This window comes from Marmota monax, unplaced genomic scaffold, assembly GCF_021218885.2.
Source record: "Marmota monax isolate L192 unplaced genomic scaffold, Marmota_monax_Labrador192_F-V1.1 WCK01_AAM20220418_F8-fsc00456, whole genome shotgun sequence".
In the NCBI taxonomy this organism is placed as follows: Eukaryota; Metazoa; Chordata; class Mammalia; order Rodentia; family Sciuridae; genus Marmota; species Marmota monax.
This window is the reverse complement of record NW_026694592.1, coordinates 323,323-347,933: the sequence shown is the minus strand read 5'-3', so window position 1 is coordinate 347,933 and position 24,611 is coordinate 323,323. Positions and strand designations below refer to the sequence as shown.

Below are 24,611 nucleotides of genomic sequence, written 5' to 3'. Positions count from 1 at the left end.
TAGAGAGGAAGGAACAGGGATGGGAAAAATTGATCTACATAACCCTTTTATCAAGAACAAGACCTGTGCAGTATCACAGGTTTTTTTGTTACTCTATTATACCACATTTGTAGATCAAGGGTATCAGAAATACCTTAATTATCATTTTAGAAAACTTATTAAGTTAATAGATAAAGCAGATTTTGTGAGGGTGCAACCAAAGATGGATAATATGATTTTGCTTTTTCTAAATCCAAATCAGGCGACATTAGGTTCAAGGATCAAAAGCATCATAGGTCAAATCCTTGCCAACCACTTTCCATTATTTTCCAAAAGTTTTACCATCATAGATCAATTTATTCTGACACAAACATTGTATATACATTAATATTTAATTGCATGCATTTGAGCAAAAATAAACATTTTTAACATATATTATGATGTTTGGTCACAGGAAAAAATTATGTCTTCTAATGCTTGAGTGAATAAAATTAGACTGGAAAAGCAAAGTTGATTTTTTATAATCCAAATTAATCTCTGTTCCTTTCTCAATCACTTATATTACTTATAAGTAATTCCATGTGATTGAGAAAATTGAGTAAAGTGACAAAAGTAAAAGCTTCTACTTATTCCCATTGCTACCCTAGAAATCACTATCCACTCCAAAGCTTAAGGATTCCTCAAGAGGCACTTTGTTTCATTCCAGGAAGAATCATACACACCAAGACAGCTCAGTACTGTGATTGACAGCCACATCACTCTGAGCCTTGCCAATATCTTTACTATACCCAGTTGTTTATTAACCATTGATTTTCTATTATTAAACACATCTGTGGCATTGCTAACATTATCAGTGTTGTCATTTAAAAGTGGTGTGCACACGGGGTTGGGGTTATAGCTCAGCAGTACAGCACTTGCCTCACAAACATGAGGCACTAGGTTCGATCCTCAACACCACATAAAAATAAATAAAATAAATCAAGTAAAGACATTGTGTCCATCTTTAAAAAAAATCTTTTTAAAAAAGTGGTATTCATTTTTATTCCTTAACTGAATTAATCTTTGGGATCATTCTTATTTATTGAAATAAATTATGAGAAATTAACGATGATTTTAATTTTCTAAAGTCAAAGAAATTGTACTGTGTATGTGTTATATCAATTTGACATAACTTTCATGGACTTTTAAATTTGTCAGTTCAGATTTAGAAAAAATTCAATAGAACTCATATTAGTAGCCATCGATTTAAAAAGGAATAGAAATCTTTCCTAGTTTCCACAACCCCTCTCTGTCTTCAGTTCCTTCCTTCCTACCGCTCTTCCTTTCTTTCTTAAAAGTTATGATTTAACCCAGCCACACATCCATCCCCTTGTTTCCAAATAATTAATAAGGTACATTTAGTAAGGAGAATTAAGTAAAAATAGAAACTGTAACCATGGAATATTGATTTGCTTGTACTGACTCACAGAGATAAATTCAGCTGCTTTGGCCACATCCACACAGAGATGACTTAATCCAGAAATTGACTTTTGATCCTTCTTTAGTCTGCTGATGGGTTTTGTAAAGTAGTATTCCCTATGAAAAGAAACCATAGAAAATGAGATAAAATTTGTTAATTGTGACTGTGCTTGCATAATTTTCCAAGTCACTCAAGGGCCCCCGTGTTTTCTGCTATAAGAATGATGAAGAAATGAAGATTTTCTTTAAAGTTGGGCAGAGAAAAGAATTTGGGCTGAAGCGCAAAGGGACTCAGTTTCTTATACCTGGTGGTACAGTATAGGCTATGCAATATGTAATCAATTAACATTCTATGGCTGTTTTCCTCACATATAAAATGAAGATTAAAAAGCAATTCATTTTTTGTGGAGGGGGTATCCAGGATTGAATTAAAGGGCACTCGACTACTGAGCCATATCCTTAGTCCTATTTTTTGTATATTATTTAGAGACAGAGTCTCACTGAGTTGTTTAGTGCCTTGCTTTTGTTGAGGCTAGCTTTGAACTCATGATCCTCTTGCCTCAGCCTCCTGAGAGGCTGGAAATACAGGCATGAGCCACAACACTGGGCTAGCAATTGAATTTTAAGTAATGCTTGAGTGAATAAAATTAGACTGGAAAATCAAAGTTGATTTTTTATAAACTCAAACATTATGAGCTTAAGAAGAAATCAAAGTCAATATTCCTTTGCTGAATTTTCCCAAAATCAGTCTAGGTCTAAATGTTTCACATTAGTAAATTTACTTTGTTCTGTATGAAGAAAATGATTGGAATGTATTATCAAATATCTAAGGACATAGTTTCCTGAACTCTAAACTTCTCAATTCTTCTTTATCTCAAATGTTATGCTAATGCAAAAGTGATGAAAATCTTTTGTTTAATAAATAAATATAAATTGCAATTTTGATACATAAAAACAGGATATTACTGATTGTTCTTTTCTTTTGAGAAGGAGATCTATAAATACTGACCCATCATGATTGGGTGATGGGGTACTTAACATCATAATTTATTGGAATTCTGACAATACTTTATATTCTGTCAAATTATAATGGTGTTTGGATAATTTGGTTAACATTGAAAACAGTGTTCAAATGGAAAAAAGCAACAATTTTGTCTCTAAACTTGTTTTCTTACTTTGATATTTCTTTAGATTTTCATTTTTTACTTTTTGTTTTTACTATAGGTAAAACCATTTACATTTACTATTATAAGATATATTTGACACTATTCTGGTGTTTTTAGTGCAGTTTTATAAAATCAGCTTTATTGAAGAACTCTGCTTTCAAATACATGCAGAATCACAAACATTCTTGTATTTTATGTACATTTTTGCTATAAAACCTACAGATGGAAAACCACTCTGTTTCTAAAAGTATGTTTTAAGAAGAGTGGGGTGTATCCATGTTTAGTAATAGGCAAATGCAATTAAATATGACACACAAAATAATTTTCATTCTCCTCCATTGAGTTTGAGGCCTTGTAGATGGAAAAATATTAAAATCACATGAGAAATACACTAAGTGAAATCATTTCTTAGCCAAATAACTAGCCAAGTAAGGCCGCAGTTCTATTTCTTCTTGATTTCTATTAACTATTATAACAAACAACTGATTTAATGCTTCTTGGGTAAAAAAAAAAGAGAGAGAAATTCAAAACTTAATCCACAAATTCTTGTGAATTATTCAGTCCTTGAAGCAGCCATTCATCAAAAGTTTGTGATGCTGTACTTGGTAGTGGGGAAGAGGAGATGGGTGGGGGAAATGAATGCCAGTAAAGTAAAGTAGATATTTAAGTCCTGAAAACAAATGAATTACAAATTGCAGCACATCTCCCCCACACATATACACACATGTGTATGTGTGTTTACTATATTTTACAAGGGGAAAAATCAAGATCTTTTTTTGGATTTGATTCATTTATTTGTCAGTCATTTAAACTTCCTGCCCCTATTTCATGATACAAATAATGAAGCTTTGAGATTTTTATTTTCTTGGTCATATAGCTGTAAGAGAAAGTTTCTGACACTATAACTGATGTTTTAACAGATTATGTAGGCAAATCAGACAATGCCAGTGTGTGGTAATTTACAGACTAAGGAAAGAGCTGAGTATGGCCTCTGGTGCTAACACTGGGAGAGATTTAGGCAAAGGCAGCCATTCTTTATCATCTGTACTAAGAAATTTCCAAAGGCAACAGAGAACAAAGCAGGAGAAAAAAATTAACCAGTCTTTTCAAGACAACTAGAATAGAATATGCCTTTCAGATTTCTCAGCATTGAAGATACCGAAGGCATAGGAATTCTGTGTTATCAAGGTCTCACACATGTGAGTACATAGACTGGAGAGAGGCTTCCTTCAGTGAAATATTTTGTTTCACACTCTTTCTGTATAAGCAACTTCCGGAGTCTGGCTTCAAAATGTTTAATTGGCTATTTTTTTAATAGAAGACAAAGGCTGAAAAGGCAATGCCAGCTTCTTTCTTTATAGGTACAGGCAAGTAGAGCTTTGCAAAAGCTGTGGGGTTGTGACAGGCAGGGAACTTGTTCACAGACCAGGGGGCCTCCTAACCTGAGTTGCAATGTACCCCTGCAGTGAGCCAGAAACCAAGTCTCCTTTCTTCCCACGTTGTTTTGCTAAATTGTGATAATAATTAAAGGAAAAATAGCTCTTACACATTGTGTAGTTCAGAAATTAAGTCAGTAAATAGTTTTAATGAGCCAATTTTATTTTTTTAAAAATGCTTGAGACATTTTTCTCTATCTTTTATTGAAAATCTGTTTCTGAGATAAAAATACAAAAATATCATGTACACGAGGCATGCCGATTTTATATTGTAAAGTATATCTAAGATACAATAATTTTTCTCTCATAAATATATAATAAGATATACTTTTCTATTTTAAATTCTTAGTTTTTGCTTAAAAGTAAATTAATTCTCTAATATGCATTCATTTGTATGTGTAAGAATGTACACTATGCCCTTATAATGGTTAAACCACGTAATAAACCAGTCAACCATTAAAAGATTGGTTTAAAAAATAGTCTAATAATTTATTTCATGAAACACCTTGTATTTTAACAAAAATAGATCAACAACAATATTTTAAGAAACTTAATGGTTATCATTATATATTTTCAAATTTGTTAAAAAGTAGATTATAATATATTATGAGTAATATGATAAAAATTTATTTTCTCTATGCAGAAAGTACAATAAAAACCTAAAATATATTAAAAGAATATTTACTAGATATCAGGATTATGAAAGAACTGAACTTTGAATGAACGTATGTTACTTCTATATTTAGAGAAAAACATTTTAAATAAATTATTAAAATCACAAGCTAGGGCCTTCTGTTCCCCAGTAATGTTAATGACATATATTATCTATAAGTTATTATGTGAGGTTTTTGGAATTGATTAATAATTACCCTTAATTCTTAAAACCAAGAAGCCTCTAAGTTTCTTACGAATAAATTAAACTTTTAATAATTCAATTGTGTATTAAACAAAACTATAGGAAAGAAATGAAAGTCTGGCAAGTATTTCTCCACCCTTTCTTACACTTGGCACACTGTGTGGTCCACATCACTATATGAGTTAACATTTTGGGGGGAGGGGTACCAGGGATTGAACTCTGGGGCACTCAACCATTAAGCCACATCCCCAGTCCTATTTTGTGTTTTATTTAGCAACATGGTCTCACGGAGTTGCTTAACACCTCACTTTTGCTGAGACTGACTTTGAACTCAAGATCCTCCTGCCTTAGCCTTCCAAGATGCTGGGATTACAGGCATTGTACCACCATGCCCAGTTGGGTTAACTTTTTGTTGCAAAATATTCCAAACAAATATTTTGCCTGCAAAATATTTCCCGAGACCTATCTACAGTGGTCTTCTCAGGCCCTCATTAATGTACATATTTGTATCTTATACTTTCATGTGATTTGTTTTATCATGTTCTCAAAGAATTGTCTCATTAGTACAAAAAAAAAAAAAAAAAAAAAAACAAGATGAAAGAAAATCTGGGGCTAAGAGGAAAAATAACTTGTACCATTCCTGCTTAGGGCATCTACTCTCACCACTGCTCATAAGTAATTTTATTCTTAAAGATTATGACCCCCAAATAGCAAATTATGTAAAATAGTTCATAACAGCTCTATATTAACATAAAAGTGTAGTCCTATTACAACCTAGTACTGATTTGTCTGCCACCCAAGATTGAGTTTCTAGACGCAAGAAATGACTTTCATCAGTTTCCATAGGACCACGGAGGGCTGGCCAATAAAGTTCATAGTGAGAAATCACGTTATACAAGGCAGAGTTGAAGAAGGTGAATATATTCATTCGGAACAAGGAGAGATAAAGAGTAACATGATAGCCAAATTCCAATTTCAGAAGTTTATCATTGTAAGTTATAGAAGCACAGTGTCTCCATGGGGCAAGTGAGCAAAACAGTCACTGGAGGACATATTTTAACTGTGTAAGAAGGATTTTACATTTCACATTTCATATCTCATGCAGCTGTTAATGTTCAAAAAGGAGTAAAATAAACTTAGTATTTACCTACTTTCTCAAAATATTGTATTTGTTACAGTTTTTGTATTTTAGTTATTATTATATATTTATATGTTTGTCCATCTGTAACAACCAAATCACATCAATCTTAAAAAGTAGGTGTCTAAATCCAAAATACCGCAAAAAGTAAAAGAATGGGCAAATTAAGAATATTCTAACAGTTATCACCAGAGAAATATTTTTAAATGAGGATAAAGATGAAGACAATGAGAACATAAGTGGAACATCTTCTCAAATATTGTCTAGTTGAGAAATAATAAACACTAACTTTTAAATAAGTTGTAGTTGTTTGTAAGCAGGAAAATCCTAAGTTTTCCTGCTTCTTTTCATATCACATTTTATCACATAAATATATTCAACAGTGACTCGGTCCTGTGACAACCCATGTTGATAATAAGACAATTTGTGTAGCACACTGGAGGATATTGATCTGAGGCCTCTGACTCCTGCTTCTTGGAGAGAGGTAATCAATCTCTGACCAAACATGAACCACCTTCACTGCACACCATGTTTCACAGCACACCTGTTAGAAGCCCTTGCCCTAAGTAAACAAGCTCTGACCACACACGCCTATCTTACAAAAAGATGCTACTGTTCATCTTAAAAGTTGAGCCAAAGAGCAAAGATCATCACACATTTGAGGAAAACTGTAACGTAAAAACAGATAAAAAATGATTTTAAACCAAAAACATTAGGAACAGCATACTCAAAAGAACAGTGAAACCACTTCTACCAATATTATAGAAATTCAAGTGACAATGGAAAATAAAATGAACTAAAAAATGTGAAAAAAATGAAATAATCATACAATAAGTTCTTATACCTAATATTTGAAGTTATCTTTAAGCAAAGAAGAGGCATTAAAAAAAATAGAACAAAGTGTGTAAGAGATTCTTCTTTTTTAATGTTGGGGGTCGGGGAGCAAGAGAAATTATAAGCAAGAGAATATGAGAATAAGAATTCCAGGGAGGGGCTGGGGATATGGCTCAAGCGGTAGCACACTCGCCTGGCATGCGTGCGGCCCGGGTTTGATCCTCAGCACCACTTACAAACAAAGATGTTGTGTCCGCCGAAAACTAAAAAATAAATATTAAAATTCTCTCTCTCTTTAAAAAAAAAAAGAATTCCAGGGAAAAAAAGTCAGGAAGAACAAAGTTAATAATAATTTTATGAATCTGATTATATGAGGTAGAGACTTAAAATTTCACTAAAAAGTATGCAGGATAAGGAATTAAAAAAAAAAAAAACAACTATTCTTCATTTTAGTTATCAGAATGTAAAGTTGGACAAACCTTTCCAAAATTTCAGAGAGGAAAAAATAAATGTTAAAGAAATACAAATCAGCCTAGTGGGTGGTACACACCTGTAATCCCAGCAACTTGGTAGGCTGAGGCAGGGGAATTGCAAGTATGAAGCCAGCCTGGACCCTGTCTCGATATTTACTATAAACAAAGAACCAAAGTGACATTAGAGTTTGCAGGAACATGACAACAAGGATGCTAGGAATTCATGGAGCAATGCATTTTATGTTGCAAGAAACATGATTTTGAACCAAGAATGCTAAATGTGGCCAGATGGTCAATGTACTCCAAAAATGATCTAGTTAAGTAAATAAAAACACATATACCTTGCAAGTAATTTTTTGAACACATTAGTGTCTCTTTCAAAATTAAGGAACCAAGTCAAGAAAGAATTTAACATGACATACTGAGAATAGAGAAAGTTATCCAGTAAAACTGTAAGGAAAAAAGATGGATGTACTATCCAGGACTATTTAGGAAAATAGATTCAATAACATACTAATATAAAGGAGTATTTAAAAAACACTGATGATATTATAAATATAAATATGGAATAAAATAAATATAATTGAAACTATGAAAAACACTAAATGCATAAAAAGAAAATAAATGGGGAAAGGATAATTGCTTTAAGCCATTGGAAGATATATTTTGGTAAAGACATTAAATTTAAAAAGACTTGCATGGAAATGCAACTCAAATCAAAGAGAGTTAAATTTAAAATTATATTACATATTTAAATATTTATAAAATTATCTCAGTCATGGGTTCAAATTTGCTACCCACAAATTGTGTTTGACCACATATTACAAATTTGCATGAATTTTTTATATAATAGGTGAATTTATATGGAGCTAAAGGTGGTGCTGCCAACTACCTACTTCAATTGGCAAATACCCATTTTATGTAAAGGAAGAAGTTGTGTCACACTGTAACCTATAACAGTGGCTCAGCACCTAGACTGTCCAATCATAAATGACTTTTATAATTTTAGGATTTTGGTAAAGTTGAGAAAATCTTAGTTTTCTCACCAGTAAAATATGCATGAAATGATAATTTTTATAGTATCATTGTGAGAACTTAACTTGTTTAAACAAGGGAAGTTGTTATAATAGAGTCTAATATAATAAGTTATTACCTCAGAAAGGAGTTGCAAAAATTAACTGAATGTATTTTAAATGACAATTTTAAAAACTGCCTAATATAGTACTTTAAATTAGTCAACTATTAAATGTGGTAGTTGTACTATAAATGGAATACATAGATACCTGCACAATAATGAGAATAATACAACCAATCTATATTGGTTCAAATCTTTTTATCTGATTAAAAATTCCTCTTGAAATACTAGCAAAATAATAAGGATTCATACGAAAGTGCTTCATATCACTTTCTGTGTTTGCCTGTGTGAGAGTGTGTCAATAAAGCAAATTACATATAAGTCACAAACAACTCGAACAATTTGACATAAAAATAAATTTTGACAAAATTATTTCAATTAATGGGAGAATCAGCACAATGAAGCAGTGCTTAATTTGTTATAGCATGAACAAAAAAATCTATAGATAATATCTGTCTCATGCTAAAAATGAAGCAAAGAATCCTGGACTTTGTTTTATTAATTAACTATTGGAAATATTGTTTAATCTAACTTTACAAATATTGCTTTGGAATTTATTTTGGTTTGGTAAGACATCTATTCTTTATCTTGAAATCCCAAGTCAATAAATCATGAAGTACACAAATGCATTGGAAATTAGCACTTTGATAAATTATCAATTCCTCTGCTATGTTGCTCAATGTCAAATATGGGTTATAGTGGAGCTAGTTTTTTAAATGATAAGACTATAAAATAAAAATCTAAGTCTTAATAGATATTACTTATATTTAGTGTTAAGCATACAAAACTGATTTTGAAGTTGTGTACTGAATATTCAGTTAATGTGAAATCCTATAATATATATGTATTTGTTAAAAATATCATTTAATATCAAAAAAGCAAAACCATATATGGAAAACTGAATTTCACTGAAATAGACTATTTGGTTACTTATAAAACAAAATACAATGAATAATGCATTTCTAAAGAGCTGAATTCCTGATTTAAAACAAAAATGCAAAAAAAAAAAAAATCAAACAAACTTTTGTACCAAGCTGTACAAATAAAAGCAAATTTGATACTTAACCCAGAGTTCCTTTCACCCTATAGTTCATCATATGGTGCCTATGAGCAAAGGCTTTGGTTTCAGCTGAATGAGTTTCCCCCAATTGCATTTGTTAAAAGTCCTGACTTTAGATGACCTGCATTATCATGTGGTATTGTATAGAGATATAGGGTGTCCACCCAAAACTCATTTGTTGGACAATTCAAGAAGGTTTAGAGATGAAATGATTGGATTATGAGAGCCTAAATTCAATCAGTGAGTTAATCTACTGATAGGGATTAAATGGGTGTAACTGTGTTGGTAGGGTGTGGCTGGAGGAGGTGAGTCACTGGAGGCATGCCTTTGGGGTATATATTTTGTCTTTGTTGAACAGAGCTCTCTCTCTGCTTCTTGGTGTGATATCTTTAGCCACTTTCCTCCACCATAATCTTAGCCCATGATATTGTGCCTCACCTTGAGCCCCAAGGAATGGAGGAGGCTGTCTATGGATTGAGATCTTTGTAACTATAAACCCCCAAATAAACTTTTCCTCCTCTAAATTGTTCTTGTCAGATTATTTGGTCACAGCAATGAAAAATCTGACTAAAACTTCATGTAAGTGTTTACATTTATAAAAAACAGTGTGAGTCATAGAGGTAGGATAGGTTTAACTTTCAATGCAATATACACATCAAATATTTCATACTGTTTTCATATATTGTAGTATCTCAAAATATATTAATTGCTGTGCTTCTATGATTTTAGGGAAGAAGAGGGGCTGCAGATGAGAATTACTTTCTGAATTCCCCAAAACTCATATAAAATGGTCTTAAGTTCTTCAAACATTGTTTTTAACAGCAGAGTTTTTTGGTTGCTCTTATGGTGGTGCTTCTTGTTTTTGCTTTTGCTTGTTTTTTGTCTTATTTTCAGTTAGCTGCTTGAAACTCTGGTCACTTAACGCATGCCTTAAAATTTAAAAAAAAAAAACCCTAAAAAAATGAGAAAAAAATTTAAAAAGAAAGAAAAAACACACCAGAGAACATCTAAAAAATGTCCCCTGGTATTAAATATGTATCTTCAGTGTCAGTTACTGGAAGAGCAAATGGAAGTTCTGTGGTTTCAGAATTTTGAAATCTGGGAAGTCTTGTGTTTGCATTTAAATGCAAAAATCCCACCTTTTACCATTAAAAAAAAAAAAGAAAGGAAAAGAAAAAAAGAAGTCCTGAGCCTATAAAGTTACCTTTCTGAAGAAGAAAATGCTAATGGATGGGATCCACAAGGACTTAGCTATCTATTACTTCTAGTTCATAGGGTATGAACTTCTGGATATAAAATATGTCAGATTAAAGAAGAAAAACTAAAGGAGCAGTACATGTAAAGTAGTCCATGCTAACATGATCCTCCAATCAACAAGTGCCAGCCTAGTGCAGGGACATTGAAGAGGAAAAGGAAGCCACACTCCAGGTACAACCCCTGTAAGGAAAAGAGCACTCTCTACAAAAGGGGTCATAAAGGAAATCATGGTAGCAGTGGGGGTGGATGAGTAAGATGGTTTGAAGGAAATATAAATTTGTTTGAGTAAGAGGTCCTCCTTGGGTAAGATTTATGGAATAGGCCAAACTGCTTTCTGGAACTTCAAAGCCACATATACTGCTAGCCAAAATCTCAGAGTCATGGCAGCCTTTGCCTGAATGTGGCCCTAGGTCAATGCACAGGAAAGGAGAGGACAACTTGAGCCCAACCTCAGGCCTAGCACACATTCAGGACTCTGAATTGCCTGATGGACTTCTAGCTAGCTGCTAAATTTATTGAAATTTATCTTCTCACAGTTTTCTTTTTTATTTGTATTATTATTTTAAATAGCACTCATTAATAATTTTCAATTCTACTAGGCAAAATTGCCCCTCACCAAATTTTTAATCTACCTTTTAAAACAAATATGAATCAAATTCACTGCTTTAATATTCTTAGTCCTCACATCCTCCTAGAGCATCAGCTACTGCTGCTCTGGATTTTTACTAGTTTTTTTTTTTTTTTTCTGCCTCCACAGCTGGGTCATAAAATACATTCCTAGGTAAACTCAGCTAGCTATAACTCATTCTCCCTTGGACTTTTAATCCCCTTTTTTGTCTTTTAATCTCTATTATATTTTATCATTGGTTTACAACCTGAAAGCTTTTCTAAAAATACTATACGTGAAAATTTCCATGTAATAACATAATCACTAAGATATTAAAAAGAAAAATAATACTTCAGTATAGAGGTAAAAGCTTCAAGATAAATACTGAAGTCCTAAACTAGTTAAGACTCATCACATTTATTTGGAAATAAATGGCATACTTTGTTCTACTTTTGTCATAAAAAATGTCATAAAAAGAAGTCTACAGCACAAAACAACAACAACAAACAAAAAAAACAACATTTTTTTTCTTTTGTAAGTAACAGGAATGCCTCCAGCTATCTGAATCAATTGTGTAAGTTCTTGGTTAAATTCAAAGTTCCATGTAGTATGCATGGAAATTATAGTTTAATGATATAATGTTTCTTCCTTTTCATATGTGTGCTACTCTGAAATTTTCAAAGTGGTCAATAAAACATGATTCTATAAATGATAAATTAGTAATAAACATAGTTATAAACACAAATATTTATTTATTTTTAGTGAGCTTTGAAACTGATACCTAACTTTTAAAGTTGTTTTATAATATTAAAATAAAAAACATCATGAGAATGATTGCTATATTGCGGCTGTAAAGCAAATCACACGTTCCAATCTTCATACTATAGTGTGAAATGATAACTTGATCATATGTGAAGATTGGGCCATTCAACAGTGTTTGATTTCAGGAACTATAAATACAATCTGTCTCTGTCAGTATTCATAATATTTATCTGCATAAAAGAATCTATTCCAAAATTTCCTGTTTTATAGAAGAATAAATTGATGTCAGGTTAATGAATTGGGAGAATTTAGATCAGAAGGCACATGAACTAAGGCAGACACTTTTGTTTTTTATTTTGAGACAGGATCTCTCTAAGTTGCAGAAGGTCTTGAAAAGTTGCCCAGGCTGGCCTCAAACTTGCTATTCTCCTATCTCAGACTCCAGAGTTACTGGTATCACACATTTGCAACATGGGGCCCAGCACTCAAGGGAATGCAAAACAATTTTGCAAGTGTGGCAAAGTCATATGTATCATCATGCCTTTGATTCTATGTGATAATCAGTATTAATGTCACCTAGTTCCAGGTCATGTGAACTACAATAACAATCTCTAAATGTTATTCAAACAAATTCTCTGCATATGATGTCAGTTTAATTTTTGCTCTTAGGAAAGTATATTCTCTTTGTGGGGAATAAAAGTATAATTTTGCACTCTTCTATAAATTTAGCAAGGCTTAAAGTGTCAGGATTGCCAATACGCTAGTAACCAATTTTTTTTTTTTTTGGTACTATTTTGCCATTGCCCTTAAGAGTTCTCAAGACACTTTTGATTTGAAGCTGCTCCTTTGATTTCTGCAACAGACAGCAAAACAGTGCTGCTGTCACAATTATTGACAGGGTGGAACATTGAGATTTTAGGCTAAGTCAAGGAATCTAAGGCTTCACTGAAAACTTCTAACATCAATTGATTGAAACTACTATTTAGCCAGACACATTTGTTCCTTTATTGACTTACACAAGAGACACGTATTAGTACGTATTATAAACCAAGATCTATAGTATTTCTGAGATTCCAAAAGAAAGTAAAGCTGAATCAGTCTGTAGGTGACTGGTGGAAGACACAGTAGGGGAAGGATAGAAAGGAACCAAGACATTCTGAACACACAGGAAGTGAGTTTCTGTAAGAGGAGCTACTGAGCCAGTCTTTGAAGTAGGCAAAGAGGATATTTCTAACATCAACAACAGCGTGAATCAATAGCAGAATATGGAGCAGCACTATCTCTTAGGAAACTGCTATTTTACAGAGGCAGCATAAAGAAGAGTCCTTAGCGAGAGATGAACCTGGAGGTGTTGGGAGAGGCAGTTCACAAGAACATCTGAGATCCTGCTGAGGACAAAGTCAAATTTACGTTTTTACATAAAAGACAAGTGTGATTGAATTACACAGAATTGATGCTAGGTACTAAACAAGCAGCTTTGGGGTTATTAAAAACTGCAATACTATGATCTAGATGAGAAACTAATGTTTTAATAAAAAATAATATCAGTTGGAGGGACATACTTTATCAATGATTCACTAATAATAGACTGGAATGAATTTGAACAATAAGTTCTAAAAAAAAAAGCCATTATAGAATGCAATCAAGACTTATCTTGGTCTAGTTACTGGCAAACTGTGGATGTTGACCAAGTTCTAGCACCTAGCAGCTAACAGGAATGAGATGGAGAAGTAGAACATACAGCTTTAGAGTAAAAGTCTGCAGTAGAGAAACCTTTCCAGGTAGGGAGCTGAATGTGATTCTATATAGAAGATTAACTGATGATCAGAGAAGCTCTTCCCCTTCCCTTAATATTAAATTTTCATCTGAATTTTATTTTCTATGTATTAGACAAAGTGACTTTGGGACGTATTTTTAAAATATAATAAAATACCAAAAAAAAGTAGACTATAATAAAATTGGCCCACTATATATACTTGAATTCAGAAATACTCTAATTAAATGGAAATGTGATCTTATGAAAGTTATTATAATGATAATGTAATTTCAGTGCATGTGTAGTACTAGAGATTAAATCTAAGACCTCACACATGCCAAGCAAGTGCTCTACCACTGAGCTACATTCCTTTATTTTTATTTATTTATTTTTAATTTTGGGACAATGTCTCAGTAAAGTACAGCTGAATTCCAACTTGCAGTCCTCCAGCCTGTTTCCTGAATCGCTGTGATTGCAGGCATTTGCCATCATATTCAGTGAAAATACAATAAAATACGAGAGAGAGAGAGAGAGAGAGAGAGAGAGAGAGAGAGAGAGAGAGAGAAAGCAGTCCCTAAACTGTCCATACACTAGCACTATTTCTATCACCCACTCTTCCATGGATGCAAAAGTAGAATTCTGTGGAATCAATAGGCTCAAGTTTAAACTACATAATTTTTTTTTAAATTTTTTAACAATGATTATTTCTGGATTGTATATGTGACCCATTTCAAGCCAACAAAACTCAAAGAGATAAGTGCTGGGACTTTCTAGAAGGTGATGAAAAAAAAAGAAAAAAATAAATTTCTGTGGTATTTATTTTATTTTACATAAATTTAAATAGCATATGCTACATACACTTTACTAGATAATAAAATTCATGGTTTTTCAATTTTATGTATTTTTCTTTTCAAATGTTAGCTGAATAAGTGTCAGAACATATATCATTCCATACATCCTATTATATGTCTAGAACATTTACAATGTTCTAATACAAAGTACATAAGGCAAAAGTAAAAAAAAAAAAAAAAAAAAACAAAAAATATGATGCACCTCATGATAAATCTAATCTTTGCACAAGCGTTTGAGATGCTTTTTACTTCATAGTGGTGATGATGCAAATGGATTTAGGCAGTCTCAAAATGATAAAAAGCAAAGGATGTATTTGATGAATAGAATATTCCTATACATTGGGAATATTTTAAAGAAAAATTCTATAGAAACTGTATGTTAGATTTAATACACTTAAAGTGTCTATGTATTTCTAGCAAGTTTGTGTACTTATTTACTAAGTACCCAAAATGCAAGTAATGTAGTATGCAGAATATAAAATTTTCATGCTAAAAGTGGCTTTGGCAGAATATATGTTTATGCAATATGCTTTCTTGTATGTTGAAAGTGATATCTGTAGATACAATAGAATATATGTTGATTGAAAGGATAAATTCATGCACCAACAAATTAATGACTACTTCAGTTGAAGTTGTGAATTAATATGACTGCAATCTACCATTGTCTTGCTACAGTCATCTGTGGTAGTATCAAAGAGAGTGATATTAGCATTGACCTTCAATTTCTGTGTTATGAAATGCAGACAGTAGAGATACTATAATTACTTTCAGACACTGATGATATCACTCTTAACTTAATCAAATAACTAAAGCATAATTATCACAAGACATATGCAAGCAGAAGCAAGGCCTATGTGGTTCCATTGTGAAAGAAAGTTGACTATTCTTTTCTATGTTCCAGAACCCACATACACTGTGATAGAAATTATGAAGAAGAGACAATAAGGACAAATTAATCTCACCAGGGACAAAGCATAATATTTTAAAGTATGTATGTAATGTACATGCACACACATATATGTTAACATATATGCATAAAAAGTTCTAATTAGCACAACCTAATTTCATGAACCCTGACATGGTGGCTCACACATAATTCTAGCAATCTGAGAGACTGGGGCAGGAGGATCACAAGTTTGAAGCCAATCTTGGCAACTTATCAAGACTCTGCATCAAACTTTAAAAAGGGAGGGGGGGTTGGGGTGTATTTCAGTGATAAAGTATCCCTTGATTAAACCCCTAGTAATGCTAAAGGGAAAAATAAACAAACAAACAAAAAAAAGGTTTTCCACAAAAATCATGAACCAAGATAATATAAAAAACAAAAGCTAAAAAAATAAATAAAAATAAGCTAGAAAATATATGACCAATTTGCCAATTAATATATAACATAATGAGTAAAGGACAGATGGTTAAGAATACGATACCAATTTATATTTGTGTGTGTGTGTGTGTTTGTGTGTATCTAATGCATACACAAGATGGAAATAACAATAAACATAAGGTGATGGACTACCAAAGTGCACTCAAAACACAACTGCATATGAGAACTGATAAGAACGCTAGAAATCATACATTGGTCAAAATGTAAATTAGTATAGTCCTTTGTAGAACAGCTTGACAATGGATATTGACATGTTTGAATTCAAATGCCTTTAGACTGAGCTGTGCCAATGGATAAGAATTTTCCAATTGCAGAATTATTTGTGTTAGAGACAATAAACAGAAACTTCTAAAATGAGTACTAAGTAAATATTAGTTAAAAATCAGAAGAATTTTTTTGTGCTTTTGTAGGATGTCTACTCAAGATTTGAGTGAGCAAAGTAATGTTTGAGAATGTGTGCATAATTCTATATTTTATATAAAAGAAAGCTGAAACAGGGATAATTGGGTAATTAGAGGGTACAATGAGTTATAATGAGACAAAGACAATGACGTGTTGGAGAAGTAGGATAGGCCTAACAATGGCTTTGGAAAGCCATACACATTCATCTTCTCTATTATCCCTTCTATGTCATTTGTCATCCCCAGTGAGTGTGGCTCAGTGCTCCCTGGATCCCTCAGCACATTTAATGTGACTTAGCCCTAGAATTTGTCTCTCCATGAAATAAACTGTCTTCAAAAATCCTCATAGAAGCAGAGAGCAGAATGGTGGTTCCCAAGAGCTGGGAAGAGGGGGATTGTGGAGATCTTGGTCAAAATCTCAGGGTAAATATGTTCAGGAGATGTACTGTGCAACACAGTGACTGTAATTAATAACATTGTACAGGTGGATTTACATACAATGAAAGCATTGCAATTTGAAAATAATTTAAGTATTGAATAATACACTCAACATACGAAAATCACAGTTGAGCCTATACCTGCTTTCAACATATTAAGAACCATTATGTTAGGTTAGAGTTGGGTGAAATCAACATGAACTTATTTTATAAAAAAGTGCTGAATATTTTATTTAATTTGTTACATACCTATCTCCAAAAAAGAGCATTGGTGGTTTACCCTCATCGTCACATGGTTGCCTGTGGGAGCTGTTGTCTGCTGTTGATGCTTCTGAGAATACTAAGTGGGTATCCTATCTACTGTGTATCACTAGCTCAGGCAAAGAGTGTATTTCACAATTTGAAGTATGGTTTTTACTGACTGTAAAAAATGAACGTATGTACAAATTTCATATCATTTTGAAACTAAAAAAAGTCTTAGGTTGCATTGTCACTAAGTCAAAAATTATCTGTATTATATACTTGAAAATAACTAATAAAATTAGCACAAATTTTAAGGTTTTTTTTAACCCAGAGATTGATAAGTATGACAAGTAATGCATATAAAAAGTAACTCAATTTAGCTACTCCATTGTGTATGCAAATATTTTAAACATCATGCTGTATACAATAAGTATATAGAATTTTATTTGTTAAAGAAATGAACTAGGGTCGGGACTGTGGTTCAGCAGTAGAGCTCTCCCCTAGCATGGGCGGGACCCGTTTTCAATTCTCAGCACCACATAATAATAAAGGCATTTTGTTGTGTCCATCTACAAAAAAAGATTCGATTCTCTCTCTCTCTCTCTCTCTCTCTCTCTCTCTCTCTCTCTCTCTCTCTCTCTCCCCCTTTCTAAAAAAAAATGAAATGAAGTACAAAAACTTTACCTCATTTTATTCATTTGTCTATATAAATTATCTTTCTCAAATATTTTTTCCTGATCACTATAGAAAACATTCCTCACCTTTATTCTGAATTGTAATCCACCCCTAAATTAATATGTCCAATACCAAACTATTCATGTGTATTTCAAGACACAGCATTTCAAGAGTTCTTAAGCATAAATGAAGTCATAAGGTTGGGGCCCTAAAACTGATAGATATGGTCTCCTTATATGAAGATGAAGAGATGGCAGAGCTCTCCCAGTTCACATGAGCACAAAGGAAAGACCATGTGGACAGAATGAGAAAGTGGCCATCTGGAAGGGAAGAAGAAAGTCTTACCAGAAAAAAAAAAAAAATCCACAGTTTGGTCTTGGACTTCTTCCCTCCAGAACTGTGAGAACATTGCTTTCTGTTGTTTAAGTCACCCCAGCCTTTAGTATTTTGTTGTTGTTGTAGTTTATCATAGTCTTATTAATGCCACATCCAAATTGGATCTCAAATGAATTCTAAATCATGATCATTTAGATGTTAGGGAACACTTACTTAGTTCAGTTTCTCTCAATTGGGTTCCCCTGATGCATTTTCTTTCTTCATTATTATATAATACAACTCCACGTTCAATTTTTCTGTTGCTCTTAGATTTATATGTATATGTTAGGGTTGGCTTTAACTATTCACTAAAAATACACTATTAAATTTGTACTGATTAGGGCAGTGTAAAGTGAACTTGAAGTGATTTGATACTCTGCCTCAAACATTCTGCACACTATCTGCAACCATTTATAAAGTAATTTTTTCTCTGTGAACTACATTCTCTCTGCACTGCAGTTAGAATTTTATATTGTTGTACTTGAATTTGAGGCATAGGAAATAAATTTCAGGCTGTTGTCAACATGGAAGACCCCTCCATTTTCAGTGAAAATTATTGATTAGTATATTATTTCCCTATTGCACACTAAATGGCTTCGCCTCAAATCCACAACCTTTTTCTACTTCCTGGGCATTTAGTATTTAATAGTGTTAAGAACAACTGGTGTGCGAGTTTAGCACTGAAGAAGGTAGTCTTGCTTAGAAGCATAAATATTCCTTAACTTTAACTGAGAATACTTTTTAAATTTTTTTATAGTTTTAGATGAACAGTATGCCCTTATTGTATTTTTTTTTGGGGGGAGGGGGGTGCTGGTGATCAAACTCAGTGCCTCACACACTCTAGGCAAGCACTCTGCCACTGAGCTACAGCCCCAGCCCTCGAACTGAGAATTCTTAACAACATGAAACATGAAACAACATGAAATTTTTGGTTTTTGTGTTAGTATAGAGAAAGGCATGGGAGAGTTGACATAGCAAGCCAGGACTCACCTATCCTGAAATTGAACAGACAGCTCTTTTTAATAATGTGCTTGAAGTAGAGAAACATGTATTCTTGCTATCATGTGACTAATAGGATTGAATGAAAAATCTCTGCTACTTCTATGTATTAATGAAGTACTCCAACTCTTTTACGTGACAAACTTTATAAATGATTCACTCAAGATTTTAATATTAGATTTCAAGAAAAATTTTTCTTCAACATGTTCACTGGAAGTTCATATTAACATTAAAAACAGACACATAAAAAGGAAGACAAGATTATATTTGTATTCGTTTTTGATATTGCATGTGGTATAGGTTTGGCAAACTTTTATTAAATTTGTTACTACATATATCTATTTTGTTAAATATTTTTATTTGCTACTTATTCAACAATGTTTTAAGTTCAAATGTACCAATACAGTAGAACAATTCACACCTCACAAACTACAATTTCATATTTAGAATTGGGGTAATGTTTAAAATGATAGGCTTTTCTATAAAACACATGTATGGTAAAGAAATAAGAAAAATATAGGTAATGAATCTGAGGGTAAAAACAACTGTTGAGGAGAGGAAAATTTATTCTTGATAAAATGTTCATATCTACATCATTGAGCAAAGTCCAGTTTTGATGACTCCTTAGGACAGGAACATAATGATTCACAGAAGCAAACATTAATCATAATGAAATTTCTTGTGTGTGTGTGTGTGTGTGTGTGTGTGTGTCCAATCATGGTTTCATTATGATTAGTTGTATGATTAATGCAACTATTGATGGCATGGAAATGTTGGTGCTGGTGATGGAAAATACTACTCATCACTCTTAACTACTTAGCAGTATTTTCCTCCTTTCCTTCTAGAAGTTTCTTGTCCTGGGAAAGGCTGCTATAACATGTTTTTCATTTGTTGATAGAATATACCAAAGCATATTAAGCAAAAGCATTTGATATTGAATATCTACAAAAAGTTGTCATTTAATTTATAATTTTTATTTATTTCTTTATTATTGATTTATTGTTTTGTGTTACAATACCCTCAGCTATTCTATTTTGTATTTTGAGACAAAGTCTTGCTAAGAGGCAGAGATTGGTCTTGAACTTGGAATCCTCCTGCCTCAGCTTCTTACTGAGCTGGGATTTGAAGTACACTCCACTGTGCCCAGGGAAAGTTAGCATTTCTTACTCTAATCTCTAACACTTTACTTTTTTAAAAAGTAATAGTGAAGAGTGGATTCATTTCTTTAGACTTTATAAGACTTAGTTTATTCAAAGTTCAAATTGGTACCAACTTGAGAGAAAAGGCTAAATAAATAACTGAATGGAAAGGGCCAACTGTGCTTTCCCCAAACACAGCAACTACTCTGAATGCCTCCAAGGGATAGAGTGCACAGGTAAAAATTAGGATGCACACACACACACACACTATATATATATATATATATATATATATATATATATATATATATATATATATATATATATATATATATCATCCCTGCTCAGCATATACATATGTGTGTGTGTGTGTGTATGTATGCTTAGCAGAGATTTCTAATTAAAAGCAAAATATAATTTTTTACAAGTTATGTATGATATCTTTGATTTTTGCTTTTACTCATTTAAGAATAACAATGTCGAAGAAGACATTGGGAAGCGGTACTTAAAAAGTTCTTGAAGACTGATTTATGAATGTGCTTAAGTAGATAAGAGAAAAATACAGAAAAAAATTCTCTCCAACTTCCCTTTAGTACTTAAATAATATTCTCAATTAAAAAAAAGGAGAAAAGCTACAGATAATTTGGACTGTCTTCAGTGTTTTTCAATGCCAATGAACCCTCAGTTTAATTTAGTCTTGAGACCAAGAGGTGTTCTGTAGCTATTTGACACTGCAATTAAATATGATTTTCAATTTTTCAAGTATTCTTTTCTAATTAATGGCTTCCTAATACGAGTATGCAGTTGCTGATTTGTAACTTGAAATTGCAAATCACTTAACCTCTAAAGTTCAGTAAGCCTCTAAACCTTTTAGCTTAGCTATTGATATTCTAATCATGAAATTAAAGCATCCACAGTAAGCAGATGAGCTAATGTAAGTGGTGTCCATGTTTTCTTTAGTGTAGAAATCAATAATACTATCTTGACAACTTTCAGTTCAATGATCTATCTACTGGAAATGGACTTAACTTTTAAAATAGATGTCTAAAATATGTGCTATTTGAAATAACAGCTCTATGATTCCACATTTTTAAATTTATTTTAACTGATATGTGAAAATATAGCAAATATATATATATATATATATATATATATATATAAAAATGAAATGTTGTGTTATCCTTTGACACATGTAAAAATTGTGAAATTTTAAATCAAATTAATGAATCTCCTCAAATATTTATCATTTATTTATGATGAAAACCTTAAAAATACTTTTTTTGTTGCTTTTCGATGGATATGTTATTGTTATCTATAGTACCCTAGATGCAGTACCACACCAGAGCTTCTTGCTCCTCCTCTTGTTACTCAGAATATTCATCAACATTCCCCCTATTATCCACCACTCTTGACTTCCCCAGCCTTTGTGAACCACCATATCACTCTCCACCTCTATAAGATCAAATGCTTAGATTCCATACATAGGTGGAATACATGTCTTTCTGTGCCTGGCTTATTTCATTTAACATAATGATCTATAGTTCCGTCCATGCTGCCACAAGGGACAGGGTTTAATTTCTAGGGCATATTATTATCCTCTTTGTAACACTTTTTTTTTTTAATCTCCTCATCAGTTGAGCAACACTTCAGTTGTTTCCATTTCTTGGCTATTGTGAATAGTGCCACAATGAGCAGAGGAATGCAGATGGCCTTCCACATTCTGATTTCATTTTCCTTAGATATATTTCTCTTGGAACCATTGGTTCAAAAAGTAGTTTTGTTATAAAATGTTTGAGGAACTTTCACACTAATTTCCCAAATGGATGTACTAATGTGCATTCTATCAAGCATTGAGCAAGAGTTCTGTTTTTTCCCCATCTTCACCAGATCTTGTTAGCCTCTAAGTCTTTTTGACACTAGCCATTTGTAATAGGGTGATGTGATATCTCACTGTGGTTCTGATGTGTCATTGTATGATGTTTTGATGGTAACAGTTAAATTTTCTTCAGTGGCATAATATCTCATGACATCCATGAGAAATGCCAAAATCCAAAGGAAAATAGAGTGCAGCAAATTATAGAAATGGCTTTCAACTCTGTACAGGAAGAAAGCTAGAGTCACACTGTCTTATTTTCCAGGTGCATATGTGCTCCAGGTCAAGGCCACGGATGCAGATGACCCGACCTATGGAAACAGTGCCAGAGTTGTTTACAGCATTCTTCAGGGACAACCTTATTTCTCTATTGATCCCAAGACAGGTAAATTTTTTATTAGAGAAAACATAATCACCACTCCTTCAAATATTTAAATTTTAATTAATTCTTGGCATGGAAATCACCTATTCTAATACAGCAAAAAAGATTCTGTGAGCTTCATACTGAGCAAAGAAAATAGCATCTCACCTATCTGCTATAGATAGTGACTTGTGTAAATCTAAACATTTTCACATATACTTACAACTTCTCTGGTTGTCTTATTTTAAATTTTCAAAAGTCTATTTTTTAATTCATCTGGCTAAATAACTTTTCATTCCATGTTTCTTGCCTGAATTAAATTATATTCCATTTTTAGGCTTATCAGTGCATGGAGAAATCCTATATCATCTTTGCTATCTGTATAAGTGTCATAAGTGGCTGGCTAAAGCCAAGAGAGACAGGTTTGTAATAAAGCAAAGGAGAGTGTGACAGACATGAAGACCATTGATTCTGTAGTCTGTGTCTTCAAAGCCATCACACTTCTAAAAAAACAAACAAACAAACAAACAAAAAAACAAAAAACCTAACCTAAATTGCAGATTTAAAGGCCAAATATAATATGGATAATGTAGAAAGGGCAGGAACATATGCACATGAAAGATCTTATATCCCTCCCCCTTTCTTTTGTGGTGCAGGGGATTAAACCCAAGATCTCATGCATGCTAGGCAAGTGGTCTACCACTGAGGAAACCCTCAGCCCCTATTTTCCCTTATATATGACATGAGATCTCTCTTCTTCTAAGCAGTCTGTTTTTGAACTCTAGATACGTTGTTATGGAGATTCGTCCACTCTAACCAGTGAATGAAGAAGGTATTCCATGTCAAATCATAGTTAAAGCAAAAACTCCAGGTGATAGCCATTCTATCCGCTCTTATATAGTGCAATTAAATATGTTGCAAAATAAATTGGGCACCATTAATTATGTTAGCTGAAGATAATGGGGATTGTCAACATACACTAAAATAAACTATCTTTAAAATGTGCAGATCAATTACTGTTGATGAAAAATATTAAATTTATAAATTTTAAGACACATTATGTCTATGTATATATATTTGTATACAATTTATTGATATAATCCAAATATACTTCCTAAGAGAGGTATGTGCTAAAATCTCATATGCCAATGAGATAATTTATTAATAATTAGCCATCTACTAATGTTGCCTAGAAACAAAGCATATTGTTTTTCTACTAAGTTGGAAACAAATGCAGGACCTACAGAACTTCCTGTAAATGCCCACTTCTTTCCCTTGTGATGAGGTCAATGGGGAAACAGAAGTTTTGAAGCTGAGAGTAAGATAGTGGATTTCTTCTTTGCCTAGATTAAAAAAAAAAAAAAAAGAGTTGAGAGTAAAGAGAACACATCTTTCCTTTAAGAATTCCTTTGAGAAGTGTTGTAGTTTGGATATGAGGTATTGCTACAAAACTCCTCTGTTAATGAAGTAATGTCCAGAGGTACAGTAAATGGATTGGGAGATCTGAAACCTACTAAGTTCATCTTAGTTTGAAAGGACTAGGTGGTAACTGTAAGCTGGTTGGGCATGGCTGGAGGAGACAAATGACTGGGAATGTGCCCTGCAAGGGTACATCTTCCTTTCCCCACCTCCTGCCTCCTTAGTGCAAGGAGAAGAGCAGGATTCTTTTACCATACCCTTCCTCCATGATATGCTGCCTCACCTAGGGCCCAGAGCAATGGAATTGGCCATCTATGGACTGAGACCTCTGAAACTGTGAACCTCAAATAAATTTTCCTTTCTTTAAGGTGTTCTTGTTGAGTATTTGGGGTACAGAGATAAAAGGCTAACTAAAACAAGAAGCAATTATAAGGGGAAGAGAATCCAGAAGGTCTAAACCTCCTCTGGTTTAGACAGAGTATTGTAGATTAAATGTCAGACCATGAGATGCTACCAGTGAGTGTGTGATGGGGAAGT

The 24,611-nt window shown here is 32.9% G+C and overlaps 1 protein-coding gene across 1 annotated transcript in view; it reads left to right on the top strand.

Moving 5' to 3' along the window:
- Cdh12 (cadherin 12) overlaps positions 1-24,611 on the top strand; it is a gene marked incomplete at its 5' end in the record, with an annotated part of 195,156 nt that overhangs the window by 71,426 nt on the left and 99,119 nt on the right. The window contains 1 exon segment of the mRNA XM_058571854.1: positions 22,560-22,679. Coding sequence (XP_058427837.1) covers positions 22,560-22,679 — 120 coding nt within the window.